At 37.4% G+C, this 15,774-nt stretch overlaps 4 protein-coding genes across 6 annotated transcripts in view; 1 reads left to right on the forward strand and 3 right to left on the reverse strand.

Annotated features, from left to right (window-relative positions):
* LOC118744816 (GATA zinc finger domain-containing protein 5) overlaps window positions 1-3,726 on the reverse strand; it is a 6,701-nt gene extending 2,975 nt beyond the window's left edge. Inside the window, exons 1-6 of the mRNA XM_036478170.1 lie at window positions 3,509-3,726; window positions 3,095-3,270; window positions 2,819-3,033; window positions 1,999-2,744; window positions 1,773-1,931; window positions 1,536-1,713 (exon numbers count right to left, since the gene is read on the reverse strand). Coding sequence (XP_036334063.1) covers window positions 1,553-1,713; window positions 1,773-1,931; window positions 1,999-2,744; window positions 2,819-3,033; window positions 3,095-3,270; window positions 3,509-3,566 — 1,515 coding nt within the window. The 5' untranslated portion in view covers window positions 3,567-3,726 and the 3' untranslated portion in view covers window positions 1,536-1,552. The remainder of the gene's footprint in view (window positions 1-1,535; window positions 1,714-1,772; window positions 1,932-1,998; window positions 2,745-2,818; window positions 3,034-3,094; window positions 3,271-3,508) is intronic.
* The window catches only part of LOC118744817 (fatty acid 2-hydroxylase), a 31,323-nt gene extending 24,993 nt beyond the window's left edge, over window positions 1-6,330 (forward strand). For all 3 annotated transcript variants that reach the window (XM_036478172.1, XM_036478173.1, XM_036478171.1), the window contains exons 3-4: window positions 5,162-5,395; window positions 5,464-6,330. In XM_036478172.1, coding sequence (XP_036334065.1) covers window positions 5,162-5,395; window positions 5,464-5,955 — 726 coding nt within the window. In that variant the 3' untranslated portion in view covers window positions 5,956-6,330. The remainder of the gene's footprint in view (window positions 1-5,161; window positions 5,396-5,463) is intronic.
* A 2,402-nt stretch (window positions 6,331-8,732) lies between these two features.
* Window positions 8,733-12,960, reverse strand: LOC118744818 (chromatin-remodeling complex ATPase chain Iswi). Its single transcript, XM_036478174.1, has 7 exons — window positions 12,794-12,960; window positions 12,336-12,559; window positions 12,009-12,263; window positions 10,861-11,947; window positions 9,765-10,796; window positions 9,548-9,708; window positions 8,733-9,477 (listed from the first exon to the last, which is right to left on the reverse strand). Exons 1-7 carry the CDS (start codon window positions 12,842-12,844, stop codon window positions 9,216-9,218), a joined length of 3,072 nt encoding a protein of 1,023 aa, XP_036334067.1. The 5' UTR covers window positions 12,845-12,960; the 3' UTR covers window positions 8,733-9,215.
* Window positions 12,961-14,235: 1,275 nt separating this feature from the next.
* LOC118745180 (NF-kappa-B inhibitor-interacting Ras-like protein) lies at window positions 14,236-15,391 on the reverse strand. The gene is made up of 2 exons (XM_036478704.1): window positions 15,181-15,391; window positions 14,236-15,071 (listed from the first exon to the last, which is right to left on the reverse strand). Exons 1-2 carry the CDS (start codon window positions 15,292-15,294, stop codon window positions 14,517-14,519), a joined length of 669 nt encoding a protein of 222 aa, XP_036334597.1. The 5' UTR covers window positions 15,295-15,391; the 3' UTR covers window positions 14,236-14,516.
* Window positions 15,392-15,774: the final 383 nt, after the last annotated feature.

The following is a 15,774-nucleotide window of genomic DNA, read 5'->3' on the forward strand; positions in this document are numbered from 1 at the left end:
TTCCATGTCTAATGACTTACATTGGTACATGTTTTTAAAGGGCATAAGCATTTGCACTAGTACATACGAGTACTTCTTTCCTCTTTAGAATGATTTTTCACTTATTTTTCGTAAGTATTTCATATATCCGGTAGATATGCAACGCTATACATATATGCCAATAACCGATTTAACCTCAAATTTGCAATATATCACCAAAAGAAATCGGAAGTGAATTTCGGTGAAAATATACTAGTTTTAATTTTTTTCATATAGTCAAGTGAAATACGAAAAGCCGTAACTAACATCGTCACGTGAAATGCAAATAGTCCTAACTAACAAATGATGTGGGGCCTTGTAATTCGATCAAATCCATCATAATCAAAAAACAAGCGAATTTTCGATTTTTTGCTACTTACGGCCTTATGGATTTCAGGTCAGGTGTCAGTTACGGCTTTTTGAATTTCAGGTGACGTTATTTATGTGTATGTCCTGATGCTGTGGAGGAACAGCCATAGTTGCATCCGAAAACGAGGCATAGAAACGGCATTAATCAGTTGGCAGATATGTTCTCAGTACGGTCAAATGTTTGAAATTATTCTGAGATTGTGTTTTAACAGGTTAGTAAGATGGTTTATGCTTTTTGAGGTTATAACCTGCGAGTTGACTTACTCTGTGGGCATTTAGTACTTGCGGTGCTGTAATTGTGGCATTCAAATCTTTCGAAATAAAAATATAAAAGACAAAAATATTTAACTTCGTACCATCATTGTAAAAACTACGGTAAAACTGTAGGCCTCTCCATTTGTGTAGAAACATTAAGACGCAGAACACATATTGGAGGAGAAACTCGGCCAAAAACTTACCAAAAGTGTAAGCGTAAAAATATTATTTTATTCCTAATTTTAAAAGTATGTAAACGTAGGCATGTATGAATATGTGTATGTACTAAAATTAATAGATACCGCTATCTATTGTGGCACATTCCCTTTGTCGCTAGTAACGGTTTGCATATAAGTGCACATACATATCGTTACCTTAATATAGAAAGGCCCTACCTCATATAGTAGCTGAAATACAAAAATCCGTAATCAAGTAAAAATCCAAAATTCCCTTTTGATTGATTATGATGCGTTTCATCGAATTCAAAGTCCCCACATCATTTTAAGCAATACAAAATTTTAGTTAGTTACGGCGTTTTTGCATTTCAGTGACTATATGAGTTAGGGCCTTTCTATATTAAGGTAACGATATATAGTTTGATAAATATATTAAAAAGCTGTATATCATGCTCGCTCATATATACGGACTCAAGCGAAAAATCAGTCGCTCATAGGTATAGATATTTTCACACACACGTACACGAAACTATTTAGGACGTCAACTTAAACACGAATGTAACAGACGCACAATAAATAAAATAACAGCAGTTAAGCAAATACATATGTACAAGTATATGGAGATATTATCAGGATAGCTTAAAATACTTATGCAGGTTTTGTACATTTTTTGTTTTTTTTTTACATATTTCTATAATTCCAATTTCCGCAACTCACTGATATTTGCAGGCGCACTAGTCCTTGTGTTTTACATACACCTTGGTCTTGGAAAATACCCGTATATCGGTTTCAAGTAGTTTTAGTTCTTTTTCGATTTCCGCTTTGCGTACGCGCATACGTAAAGTTTCAGTTGTCATCGGCATATGATTCAGTTCATTGACGAGTGCTTTGAATCCTGAAATTTAATTGTATGTAAATAAAAGCAATATATAGCTGGTGTATTTTGTAACTAACTTGTTTCAACTAATTGTAGTGCTGCTTGGCGTTCTTTGTCAGATAGTAGATAATGCCCGGGTGGACAATTCGGGTCGCTTTCGCTTTGTCGTTGACGCTGTTCCTCCTTTTCACGTTTTTCACGCTCCAAATAGCGTGGTAGATTCAAGTTGTCGCGAGCTATAAAACAGCCCAGGATATGAAAGCAAATTTTGTTATAAAAAATCTCGTTATTGATCGAACTTACAACCCAGTTTATGTATGCTACCACTAGAACGCTTCTTCGCTAAGTCTGTAGTGCTTTGGTGTGAGTTTTGTGAGAAATTCGTGCGACGGCTGCGTCCAGATATGCATACAGCTTCTACGCCGCCGCTGTTACCAGCTTCATTATCGCAATCACCGCCAGCACCATAATCGCATTCGCCACCCGGTCCTATTACATTATTCAACGACAGATTTTCAAAAGTGCTGCGCACATCATCCTGTACATGTGGTTGCATACGGTACTGACGTGCTTGCGATTGTTTTTGTTGCTGCTTTTGTTGGTCAGGTGGTTCATATGATGATTGCATTGTTGTAGTAGGTGGTAATCCATCGCTTTCCACCATATTGTAACCGTTGCTGAAGTGTTGCTGTGAGCGTGGCGTTGGTGCTAAGTTGTATTTAGATGAGGAGTTAAGCACATATAAGGGTTCAGCACTCAAACTGCCCACTACATCTTCATCGTCGTCTTCAGTTGTATTCTCCTTTTGCAGTCCGTCGTGAGGTTGTTCATTGTTGTGATGATTTTCGTATTGATCTTGCATGTGAGGCTGTTGCCGCGTGGTACAAGCATTTTCCGTGGTATTTGGATAGCCTACTTGGCCTGCATTATTAATTGGTGGTGGGTAAAACGAATTTCGGCTTTGTGCATCCAATGCGGTATGGTTGGAACGAGGAGTAATATTTAGCTGTAGGCGATTCAAATGCGACTGACAATCATTGGTGGTGCAGCTGAATAGATGTTTGATTAGAAATGAGCTCACATTAAAGATATAAACATATGTATGCTTAATTCTCTTTATTACCGCTTTAGGGCGTCGTATAGAAATTGTTCATCTTGTATATCTTCAGTTTGAACTTGCTTATGCACAGATTTTACGGTATTTGTACTACCTGTACGAGAAACGCTGTTTCGGACAATATGATTACCTCCATCGCCAATACTACCGGCAACAGGGCCGCGAACCACACGTCCGCTAGGCACTCTTGTCAATGATGGACACCGCGTGTTGATTTGTTTCTGAATATTATAATGAATTTGATGAAAAATTTTGAATTAATTGGTTTACTCAACGAATTACATCTAATCCATTGTAATTGTTACGTTGCTGCGATTGGGAACGTCGTCCATTATATCTTTGTTCTCGCATCACTTGTTCTTGCTGCTGCTGCATCCTATTTTTACAAGTTACACGTTGTAGTTCACGTAAACTCAATTTATTCTCACGTAGGAAGTTGCGGCGATTACGATCCATCTCTGTTTTAAATGAGAAGGCGTAGTAAGTACATATACATATTTATTTCACTATTAGTACTGCTAGTCTGAAAAAATTCTTGTGGATTAATAATATAAATTTGGTAATTGTTGCTCGTAGCAACCACGACGGCGTAAACAATGGCAACAGCAAAAGTGGACGCACACGTTCATACACCGCCGCTTTGTACTTACATATTTAATTATGTTATTTGGTTTTATAGGTAATTTGAATACTTACTGGGCATACTGAAGATGCCCTTTAACGTTTCCACAGGTTTCACCGACGTTGCAGACATTACATTTTTACCACGCTCTTCTGCGACTCCTCCGCCGATCAAGCAAGAGCTGCTGCTTTCACTTCTCCGCTTATTTCCCTCCGTTTTGCTGCTTTTAATGCGTTATAAATTCGGACAAAATAAATATTCTCTTTACAAATTGTAAAAATAAAAAATTTCAAAAGAAAATTTGAAAACATTTGAAGTTTCGTACCCAAAGTCGAATTTTCTGTTTTTATATGACAGCTGGTTGTCAAAAAAAGGATGAACGTATGTTTTGACCAGAGAACGTAATTTGCATAAGCTGTGTATACTAACAAATAGTCGGCACTAATTTGTACTGAGGGTCAATTCTCGTTCTGCGTTATTGCGAAGTGATAAAAATAACCCTTTTACACCGCATTTATTTCGGTGTTAATTTTATACTTTTCACTTCACTTTCGGATAACGCAGAACGGGAATTGACCCTCTGGAACCTTTTACTGGAAAAGTATACAAATAAAGTTCTGAACACATTGAAAGCGACGGGCCACGGGCCACAGCATTCAATTTTTTATCTTCATTGCCTAAACGCTTTATCGATGACGATATGATTTTTTTGAACGCCGCTGCGACATCTTGAGTTTGTATGAGTTTGACATATAAGTAGAGGAAAAACATCATGTGTCGCTGCGAAAATAGAAATTGATCTCATCTGACCACAACCACGGTCGTCAAAATAATTATCTAAATGAAAGTACGTGTTAAAATAATTTGACAGCTGTGGTCCGTAGCTCGTCGTTTTCATTGTTATCGGCCTATGATAGTCAAAGGTGTGACTGGCAACTCAGTGCGGCTCTCTATTAAGCTACTATGGTATCAAAAAATATAAACAAACGATTTAAAATTCATAAATTTGTTTTCAATTTGACTTTATACGATAGTTCTTATGAAAGCAATGTCAAATTCATTAACTTTTTGTTAAATACATTTTGATAGTAACCCAAAAATTAGCAAGAGAGCACTGAATCGAGAGCGTAACAACACGAGATAGCTGCAAATTCTGCTAGTGAAATTTTTACTAACAGAAGAAGAACAAGAATAAATGTCAAAAGCCGTCATTTGTTGAATTGGTTCAGCAGAAACAAAAGTAGAATTAGTGAAAATCAAAATATTAAATATGTACCGGACTGTGTAAGTGCTTGTGTGTAAAGCAAAGAGTTTAAAACGGATTTATGAATTGTAAAATATTTACAGCAGGAATGTGAGAACAGTGGAACAACTGTTCACTTGCAAGTTTTTACTAGTTTTGTGTTCAATAACTTTTTCTGCTAGTTTTCTCTTCTCTATTTTGCTTTTACACTCTCGCTGCGATTTGGACTCGAAAAGTTACTATACACACCTATACTTAACGTTCTCTGCAAAAGTAACAGTGCTGCCAAGTAGCAAAGTATTTGTATTTACTTATAAGAACTAAAATTAACGAGTTTTTTTCTAATTTCCTCAAATAATTTGTGACCAAAGTGGCCATTCTGCAAAGAGTTTAATGATTTTTCCTTTTTTGTCTACATTTATATTTTTTTTGCTGCAGGAAATCTCCTTTCTCATTTTTAATAACATTTCTGTTCCAATTGCAGCATCTGGTGGACTGGTCAAAGGCCATGCTGCCACAAATATCGCAAATTACCCGCCATTATGACGAATGGGTTCATAGGCCAGTCGACAGACCATTGCGTCTCTTCGGACCATCATATTTGGAGATGTTTACAAAAACGCCTTGGTGGGTTATACCGCTTTTTTGGATACCCGTTATCTGCAAATGTATTTGGGATGAGTTCTCACAAAATTGGAGCGCACCTAGCACAAGCACCGTGAGTTCTAATGAGTGCAATCACAACTATTTTTTTTGTTAATTAAAAATAAAACACTTTTTTTACAGCTATTATGCATCTTGTTTACATCCGGCATACTTTTCTGGACTTTGCTTGAATATATTCTGCATAGATTTGTATTCCACATGAAGGTGACCGCCAGTTCCAATCCATGGTTATGCACATTTCATTTCATGATACATGGTCTACATCATAAAGTGCCTTTCGATTCGAAACGTCTTGTCTTTCCGCCACTGCCAGGTGTCATTATTGCCACTATCATATATACACCTATCAGTTTCTTATTGCCCCATCCACGTGCTGTGTTGGCCGGTGCACTCTTCGGATATCTGTGCTATGATCTGATGCACTATTACCTCCACTATGGGAATCCTTCATTGCAGCACACACGCTTCATGTACGATATGAAACGGTATCACTATCAGCACCATTTCGCACATCAGGATATGGGCTATGGCATCAGTAGTCCTTTTTGGGATACCGTATTTAATACTCGAATACGTTTGCGAAAACTGCGATTCCCATTGCGTTGGCGGTAATTGCAGTCAAATAATTGGTGAACCAAAAACTAATAAATGTTGATTCCTAATATTAGCTTATGAACAATGTTTTTTTTTGTAATGATAGTATTTACTTTTCATATGTAAAACATTACCAAAGAAGAAACCTATACGGAGGGAACATTCCTTAAATATAAATAGTATATATCTAGATACATACATACATATGTACAAACATATGTTTACTAATAAGACACATGCTGAGACAATGCGTTAATCTAGTATTACTGAGTTTAATAACAAAGTAATTATGAACTGCTTTAAAACTATTGAAATCATCATCACTTTGTTTTTTGTTTATTACTTAGTGCTAAGCATAAAATAAAAACTGTATTTTCTGATGCATATTTTTTTCGTACAAATAAATGATATAAAAATTATAATAGACGTAAAAAGCAATAATATAAAATTAAATAACACTTTTACCTGTGTTTTAATTTACAATATCTTTGGCAAAACCGTAATTGTAAATAACACATTGCATATCGACTGCTGAGTGGAACAACGAGCTATCTCGGTAGCCAGTTCGAAAATGCCCTATCTAAAAAAACTTCAAGACCGCCTTATTTGAGAATTCGTTTCAAAACTCCCAATCTCAGCTGCCGATTCGAAAACGCCCTATATCAGCACATTTTCTATACATTTTGAAGGGAGAAAGGGCATTTTTGAACCGAATTCTGAGATGTAGCGTTCTTCAACCATATTCTGAGATAAGGTGTTTTTCAGTCAAATTCTGAAATGGGGCGTCCTTGAAAAGTTTATTGAGATAGTGCGTTTTCGAACTGGCTGCCGGGATAGGTCGATCTTCCACTCAGTACTCGATATATTCACCCTCGTTGCGAGAGTCGTGTCGCAGGCAAGTCGTTTTCCTATAGTCGAAAAGCATCGAAAATTTCACGTCATTGCCTAAAATTCCACTCGACTAGTCTATTGAAATGGAAAATGGCAATTTTTTTATATATGATTGTGTCAAATCTTTTTTTTCACGTTTATTACTTCAACTGGTATAATGTCAAATTTGTTTTTTTACTCTTATTACTTCAACTGGTATAATTTCACCATGTGTAAATTCCAGATCAAACTATTCTGACAACTTATCCCGATATTATAATCAAAGCCGAGCTAGCAGGCCACTTTTGATTTAGGTACAAGCGAATACTGTAATTAGCAGTGCTGCCAAGTTTTAAATGGGGTAGAAGCGCGTTTTTGTGCCAATTTTCACATTTGTCGTTTTGTTTTATTTGTTTTACAGAAATTAGTTCCTTCATTATTGCAAAATATAATTTAAAGGAAACTATTATTGTGAAGCTAAGTAATTGTAATAGAAATGTGTAGTGTATATAAGATATTCGCGCTATTCTTCCAGCTCCGAAGCACGTCATCTGTAAAGAATTTGTGTAAAAAATTAGATGAACCGTTAAAGAATAACTAATTAATAGGTGAGTAAATACCTATATCGATTTTCATTAAATTTTTGTTTAAAAAAAATATATTTAGAACTGCTTCAAGTCCATTGCAGTTTTCCATGTATTTTATATGGGGAAAACACACTTTTCCGTAGAAATGGTATAGATGGTATTCTTGAAAACCAATCGGCCCTGTATGAATATCGGCTGTTGTTGTTGTAACAGCGCACAGATACCCCAGATTTATTTTGGTGAATGTTGCTGGAGTGACAGTGCTGGGCCAGATGTAAACCTGGGTCGTTCCGGTTACGTACACCCGACTGTCGTAGGGAAACGGCACCGTCATGGTCGACGATCGTCAGCTGACGTCCCTGTCCGTATGGACGGACCCTGTTCAAGTCGCACACTTCCTGGGCCTCCCCTTAGCCGGGCGGGGCTTAGTAGCCGCTACAACAACAACAACGATCGTCAGCGCATCAGTAAAATGTCTGACGATGGCCGTATCGTCACTTTTACGTTTACTCTGTTTCTCTTCACAAGACTTCCAACAATAATAGCCAATTGTTTATTTAAACATTTTTTAATATTTTATATTTTTTTCGATCGAAAAATATTGATTTTCAAGAATTCTATACCATTTCTAATTCATGGGCTTTGAGGCAGTTGTAAATATAATTTTTTTAACAAAAAATACGTGTATTATTTTTTCCATTTAGTAAAATCCTAATTGGCGAGATCTAAACATTTAAAACTCTTTTTATGACCAACCCACGGTGCAGGCTTTTAAGGCTGCTTAGTATTTCAACCGTTGTCGTCAAGCGCAACTGTATTCCCAGGAAACGTGCTGTTTCGGCGAGGTCGGACCAGAGGGAGATGTGTATTTGTCCTGATTCCAATATTGTTGTTGTTGTTGTTTATGTAACAGCATATAAATTCCTTACAAGTGTTTTTGGGTACTGATGCTGGAGTAACAGTCCTTGTCCAGATATGAATCTGGGTCTTTGCGGTTAGGTAGCCCCGACTGTTGTCGGAATGTCCTGATTCCGATGTGGTTGGAGATACATACTTCTACTCAATCTGAGCTAAGGATGCTAAAGATGCATTAACAGTTCTTGTTTTTTTTTTTTTTATAATAGCGGTTGGCCCCGGCAGGAAATGGCATGAAAAAGCTGCTAATAAATAACCATTTTTCGTTCTGAAGTGACGTCTCCGCATTTTCTGCGACAACGTTAAGACGCACGCACACCACAAATAGCTCTAAAATTCATTCAACTTTTTTGCTCATCATCGTTTAAAATTTTAAATGTATGTATGTACTTCGTGTGCTTAAAAAAAGTGTACCAGTTATTTTGTTGTTTTAAGTCCTGCTAGTTTTATTGAATCTTGTAAAGTTTATATATTTAAAGATATTATATATGCTTAGGTAAAGTAGATGAAATGAACAAAAATCAAGTGAAGCAACTTAGGACATTTAATGTAATCGGCTTGAATAGTTTCAGCTGTTCAATACAATAAATACATTTTATAAAATATAGTAGTCATAGCATAAAATTAGAATCACTTAACTTAATGAATTTGTGTAGTATTGTAGAGTATATCTGATATATACCATTACAAAGTTATGTATGCGCTTCCAGTTTTAAGTGTTAAAAATTACGCAGAGTTGAGCTTGCACAATTTATTAAGAAAAAAAATTTACCCTCAGTTGCATAGTTGTGTATTATCCGCAAAAAGTAGAAGCAATTTGTTGTTTTACAGTTAGTAACGACGGTTACAACTGTTAGTTGTTGTTTCTTATGACGATGTTATAGTGGTTATTGCAATACTCATAATTTACTTTTTCTTCTTCTTAGCATTCTTCTCCACAGGCAATGCCTCCGATTTGCGCTTTTGATTTGTCTTTGCTGGTGGTGCACTAGTTGTACTCGCGCCAGTCGAGTTCTTGGCTGCTTTCTTCTTTTTCTCTTGGCGTTCCTTTTCTTCAAGCTCAAGATTCTCTCGCTCAATGAGTGTGATTAGGGTGTTGCAGCGACGTTGTAATTCAAGCGCTGTACGGGATTTAATGAACCAATCGAAACGAAATTCTGGTGATGAACTACAGATTGAAAAAGAAAAAGAATTAGGAGATACGTTCTTTTTTCAATTTCCGGTTTAATATTTCTTACCGTATAGCATCCCGTAATTCCTCGTAGACATTTTCTTTGTCGAATCCGAGCTTGTGCAACATACAAACCAGAAAACGGTCTTCACGCTCTACGTAATTTTTGCCCTTATTATTGCCATACTGCAGACGTAACTGGTGGAAAGGTGCGCGATAACGTGACATCTGCAAAGGGAAATTGGAATTATATTTTTAAATTTTTACGCATAATTTACACTCACCTTCTGGTCCAGTGCCTTTTTTATGGACAGTCTTCGTTGTATCTTCGCTTCTCCGCGCTCAATTTGGCCCATAATTCGTTCGATGTCCTGCAACTCATGGCAGCGCTCCCAAAACACTGCATTGTATTCTATGACCTCCTCAGGCGTTTTGCCTTCTACATCCTTAGCAATGTTTTCGATGTCATCACGCCCATATTTTTCGTTTGCTTTGATAAATTGATTAAAATCACGTTTGGTCCATGTGGTGAAACCCTGTGTCAACAGGGACTCCTTCTCGGCAACCTCCTCCTCGGTCAGCTGCTCTGCTTCATCAATCTTACGTTGTTCTTCTCGTTGCATTTTAGTGGCTTCAGAGCCTAATTCAGGATTCTTTGGCACTTTATAGCCTACTGTTTTGCGGAAGTAGTAGATCTCCTGATCAAGCAGCTCAAATAGACGTGGCGGAAAGAATTGAAAATCTTGAACAATAGGCTGTTTAGGTGGGCGGGGCGCTTTCGGTGCTTTTGGTTCCGAGACGCGCAACGCCTCTCGGAAATATGCATCGACAGCGTAATTAGCTTTGCGCTCACGCTTAGGCGGTTCGATCCAATTGCCTAATGCATTCAGTTTCTGTTTTTCACGGTAATCTTCACCTTCAAACTGATACACAGATGTAGAGCCGCCTTCGCCGCCACCAGTATCAACGGTAAATGTGCGCAAAGAACTTTCACCCAATTCATCGAGCTTAGCCTTTTCTTCTGCCGTCTTCGCCTCGCCACGTTCCAAAATACTATCAATATCTTCGTCTGTGAGTTCTGAATCTTTTGAAGCGAATACATGGTTAGCGCCGAATCGAATAATATTCAACATTTCATCTTTGTTCAACTGTGCAGTGCGGCTGTCAACGAGGCGACCTTGTTGTATGACCAGTTTGTCTAAACGTAATTTCACTTCAGCACGTTCGACAATCTTCTCTTCCACTGTGTTTTCAGTGATGAATCGGAATACCCGCACCTGCTTCTTTTGACCGATACGATGTGCGCGATCCATAGCCTAAAACGAGAATAAAGTGGGTTTATTTGGAGTAATAAAATTGTAAAACATCATTCGTGGATACCTGCAAGTCCATTTGTGGATTCCAATCTGAATCGTAAATAATAACTACATCCGCGGTTGCTAAATTAATACCCAAACCACCAGCGCGAGTGGAAAGCATGAAGACGAATTTAGTACTATTGTCCATGTTGTATTCCTGTATTTGTCGGTTTCGATCCTCGTGTGGTGTTTGACCATCTAAACGGCAATACTGGTAGTTGCGCCACAGACAGTAATCTTCAAGAATATCCAACATACGAGTCATTTGTGAGAATATAAGTACACGTGAACCCTGTTCTTGCAGCTTAGGCAATAATTTATCCAAAATAACCATTTTGCCAGAGTTATATACTAAATGCGTGTCTGTCGTATACGGTGGACCGGGCTCAGCCCCATCGAAAAGATACGGGTGATTGGTACACTTACGTAGTTGCATCAAAATATTCTGCAAACGCATTTTCTCTAATTTACCGGCGCCATTTACAACATCTATATCCTTCATCAAAACTTTTGTATACCATTCACGCTGCATTTTGGACAAACCAACAAATATTTTGATTTCCTTCTTAGGCTTAAGGCGACGTTCCACTTCGGCTTTGAGACGACGCAACAAGAACGGTTTCAATACGGCATGTAGACGGGTTATTAGTGCGTCATCACCCAAACAATTGTTCGTATTAAACCATTCATCGAAATCTTCCGATGAATTGAAAACATCGGGCAACAAAAAGTTTAGCAAAGCCCACAATTCATGCAAATTATTCTGCAATGGTGTACCAGTGATAAGCAGGCGATTAGCTGTTTTAAACTCGCGCAAAATTTCTGAAAGCTTAGATTTTTCGTTTTTGATGCGATGTGCTTCATCTATAACCATGTAACGCCAATTGAATTTCTTAAAAACAGACTTCTCACGTATGCACATTTCATAGGAGGTCACGCAAACATCCCACTCCCCAGGTAGTAAAACATCACGTATAAAAGTATTACGCGCATCCTGATCACCAATGAGACAGACGGCGCGGAGCGACGGGCACCACTTTTTAAATTCGATAACCCAATTTTGCAAAGTCGATTTTGGTACAACGACAATATGTGGGCCGGCTTGATTTCTGCAATAAGTTCAATCTTGCTTAGTGCATATATTAGTAGGAATACAAAATGCTAACTTACTTGAAATGCTTTAGATAACCGAGCAAGGAAATTGTTTGCAAAGTCTTACCCAAACCCATCTCATCGGCCAATATACCATTGATGCCATTTTCATAGAGCGATATCATCCAATTCAAGCCACGCACCTGATAATCGCGCATTTCGCCATTTTTAATGTAGCTAGGTGAGCTCTCAAAACGGAAGATCTCTTTCGATGCCGTATCCTCGGCCAAGAGCTCCTCATCTTCCTCCTGTTCGGTTTTACGGTGCCTGTGACTAATAATTGCAAGTGGACAATAATTGAGTATTAATGACTCATTTTTAAATTGTAAATTGTTATTTACTCACTCAGCATTGCCGTCCTTCTCCTTCTCTTTTTCTTTATCTTTGTTCTTTTTCGGACGTCCTTTAGGTTTTGTTGGGCTCTTTGAGCTATTTGTCATGAAATGCGTAAAAATCTCAGTTTGCTTTAGCAAGAAATCAAAACGTTTGCCACGATCAGTTTCGATTTTATTGTCGAAGTCCACTTCCTTCTCAGCAGAAGAAGTGGTTGCTTCGGAAGTAGTCTCATTCTGAAATATAAAAAATGGGTATTAAACATGCACCAACAAACAATATTTTGCCGCGTGTATTTTTTTTTACAAATAACATGCTGGCCCGGCATTTCCAGCTGTTCTCAGCGTCGCTAGTGAATGCAATTCAAACGGCGTGGCGGGGCTTCTTCGACGGCCACACGTATGTACATATGCATACACACAAATGAGACTCCGCTTCCTTACATTTTTTTGTGAATCTTTTCTACTCACCGAATTATCATTTGCTTCCATTACTTCGGCTTTCAGTTCTTCTTTGGACATAGTCCTCTTTGTAAGAAGGCTATTTTAATTACTTATATTGATATTTTTTAAGATTTCCCACAGTAATTTTAACTTTTTCCACACCAAATTTTGCTAGCTGCAGACAAATTTTCACAGTAAAATAAGACAGAAGGAATGGAATGAAATGAAACAAAGAAAAGAGCGGCAGAAAAATGCGGTACACGGTTGCATTTGCGACGGGTAGAGTGTTGCCAGAAAAATTTCGTTTGGAGCTTTAGTTTAGTTTTTATATTAGGGGTCTTCCCTTAAACTAGTAAAAGCCTCGTAATTCTCGTAAATTTACGAGCCTGGTAAAAAAAACTATCAAAATTTGTACAGAGCACTATTGACGAGCCCCTCGTAAATTTACGAGGCAAATTTGATCCCCAAATCACGTCGTAAACTTCAGCGTTGCCGAGGGGCCGAAATTTTTTTACTAAAATGTATGAAAAAATAATGAAACAAATAATACGCGAATAAAATGAATGAATTTCATCCACTAACGGTATTGACTTAGGTTTTCTGCTAATTTTCGGTATTTTTAATTGTACTTTAGGCAAGAGTTATTGAGACAAGATGGCGGGATGTTATGGAAAATACTACGAAACAAAAATTAAAAAATCTTGGGTTACGTAGCATTTTTTAGCAAAATTTGCCTGAAAAGTTTTATTTCCTTCTCTCCTTAAAAGCAAAAATAGTAAGCTAAAAACAAAATCCGCGCGATCAGAAAAAGGATTTTCTTCTAACTATTAATCTAGATCCAAGAGCTTATGGTGGGGTCTGTATTTCCCCGTGGATACAAATGAATGTTTTTCCACTGCTTTTCGAAATTTGTAATTTTATCGACGCTTAAGTTTTGGCTTTCTTTTTCTACCGTGGCCGCCTGGGAGAAAATGCACCTTTTGAGCTAATGGGAGCTGGAACTACTGTTCGGTAATGTTTGTGTGCTCCCGCGCGAAATAGAATAAATAGAATAACATAAAGGTATCGAAAATAGGCTGAGATCTGCAAAGCCAAATAAATTTTAGTCAACACTTGTGCAATGAAATTACAGATTTGTAATTTTAATATATTACCAAATACAACTAAAATTTTCTGGGGCTAAAAAAGTGCTAGATAATTCTGAAAAGAGCTAGGAGCTAAAGCCCAATTTTCGGAGCTAAATAGAAAAATTAAGAGCAAAATTTAAAAAGTAACTAAATGGCAACACTGGATGAGTGTAATAAATATTTTAACGGCATTGCGGCTACGAATTAGAATTATAAATAAAATTTATAAAACATAAATTAAACTTCTTGTTCTTATTTATGCGCTATACTAGATTTGCAGTAAAAAAGTAAATTATTAATATTATGGGAATCTCCCAAAATAAACTCCAATTTGTTTAATACATACTATCTAAATTTTTATTTTTCAATTGCCATTTACAATGGAGGCTTTGCACATTATTTATTAAGTACTAGACAAATATTTATGTAGAAAAATTGAGATTGTTAAAATACGAGCCCACATACATACATAAATGCATGTTTGTATATTTGTAATACCTTTAGTAAATTGCTAATTTTGAAATGCTTAAACTAAAAAGTTACTGTCCGACACTCCCACCGCTGCGCTGACATCCGGCAATACACCATAGCATATTATCACCGCCGCTATCCGACTCTCCGTCCTAGCTATCACTCTTCTGCGTTTTCTGCATTACCTGACGCAATTGTGGGAAGCTACTCTTAGTCGGTGGTGGATGTAAACGTGCACATAGTGCTATGAATGGTTCATACAAAGACGGACGCTCCATAGCATTTACTGTGTAATGTTTTATACGTTCACGTGCACACCAATTATTTGCGCGATTCAAAACAGACTCTACTTGATCGGGCTGTTGTTGTTGAACTTGTGGCTGCTGTGTAATTTGTGTTGGTGGGGATGCAGGCGACTCACGTCTGTTTCGTGCTCGCATATTGGCCAACACAATTATGGCAACATTGTCCTTTTTCTCCTTGCTACGATCGATATCAGTTTTAATATCGGCCAACATGTCCAAGCTGCTGGGATCTGTTGGATCGTATACGAGTACATAACCATCGGGAAAATAAAGGTAGTGCCGCGGCAGTTGACCCTTCCCTTGTAGACCAGCACTGTCGTAGATACGGAGCGTTTCACGTGCGCCGCCACGACCTGTATCGACACTTGCTACATATATGTCCTCAATTGTAGGATGAATCTCCTGAAAAAATATATATATATATTTACATATGTATGTATATCTAATAATGATTTTGAGTGGGTAGAGCCACCATTCAGATATCCTATCTTCTTGGTTAGAACTACCGTACCGTATCCATGTTGACATTGCCATAAATTAATTGTTCCAGTAGCGCGGTTTTTCCCACACCTTTCATGCCACAAATGAGCACTTTACCTACTTTACCAATTTTAGCGGTCAGCATTTTATCGAGATCTAATTTTTCACACTATCCTTTGTTTATATTTGTTAATAACAAATTTCAATAGCAGCAACACGAACAGCTGATTTGGTTACAGGGTTGCTCAGTTCGGTAAAAATTGCACGAAATATGTACATTATAAGAGGTACGCACGATACATTTGGGCATAGAATGCAAATTTCGGTACGTTTTTTATATAAATTTACTGCCTCTTGGCGATGAAGTTGGTTTGGCAATTTTTCACGGGAAATGTCTGCAGGTTGCATGCTTTAAAGAAATATATATATAAACAAGTAAAAAGGTCTAAGTTCGGGCGGAGCCGAAATTTAAATACCAGGCGCAAATATTAAATATATGATTTTCACCTTTCCGAAAGCTACCGCTACATGGTAAGCCGGGGTGTATCAATTTTAAGTAAATTAGCTTCCTTAAATTTCGAAATATTGAGTTTTAGGAATTTCTCAAATTTACCGTAATATGAAA

This window comes from Rhagoletis pomonella, unplaced genomic scaffold (assembly GCF_013731165.1).
Source record: "Rhagoletis pomonella isolate Grant_MI unplaced genomic scaffold, Rhpom_1.0 Rhpom_scaffold_00008, whole genome shotgun sequence".
NCBI lineage: Eukaryota > Metazoa > Arthropoda > Insecta > Diptera > Tephritidae > Rhagoletis > Rhagoletis pomonella.

What these genes read in the sequence shown, in the direction of transcription:
- LOC118744818 (XM_036478174.1), bottom strand. Translation starts at nt 12,844, where the DNA reads ATGTCCAAAGAAGAACTGAAAGCCGAAGTAATGGAAGCAAATGATAAT. An exon ending in GAGAAGGACGGCAATGCTGA is followed by an intron (nt 12,264 to 12,335) that starts GTGAGTAAATAA and finishes TGCAATTATTAG; the next exon opens with TCACAGGCACCGTAAAACCG. An exon ending in AAAAGGCACTGGACCAGAAG is followed by an intron (nt 9,709 to 9,764) that starts GTGAGTGTAAAT and finishes TTCCCTTTGCAG; the next exon opens with ATGTCACGTTATCGCGCACC.
- LOC118745180 (XM_036478704.1), bottom strand. Translation starts at nt 15,294, where the DNA reads ATGCTGACCGCTAAAATTGGTAAAGTAGGTAAAGTGCTCATTTGTGGC. An exon ending in GCAATGTCAACATGGATACG is followed by an intron (nt 15,072 to 15,180) that starts GTACGGTAGTTC and finishes ATATTTTTTCAG; the next exon opens with GAGATTCATCCTACAATTGA.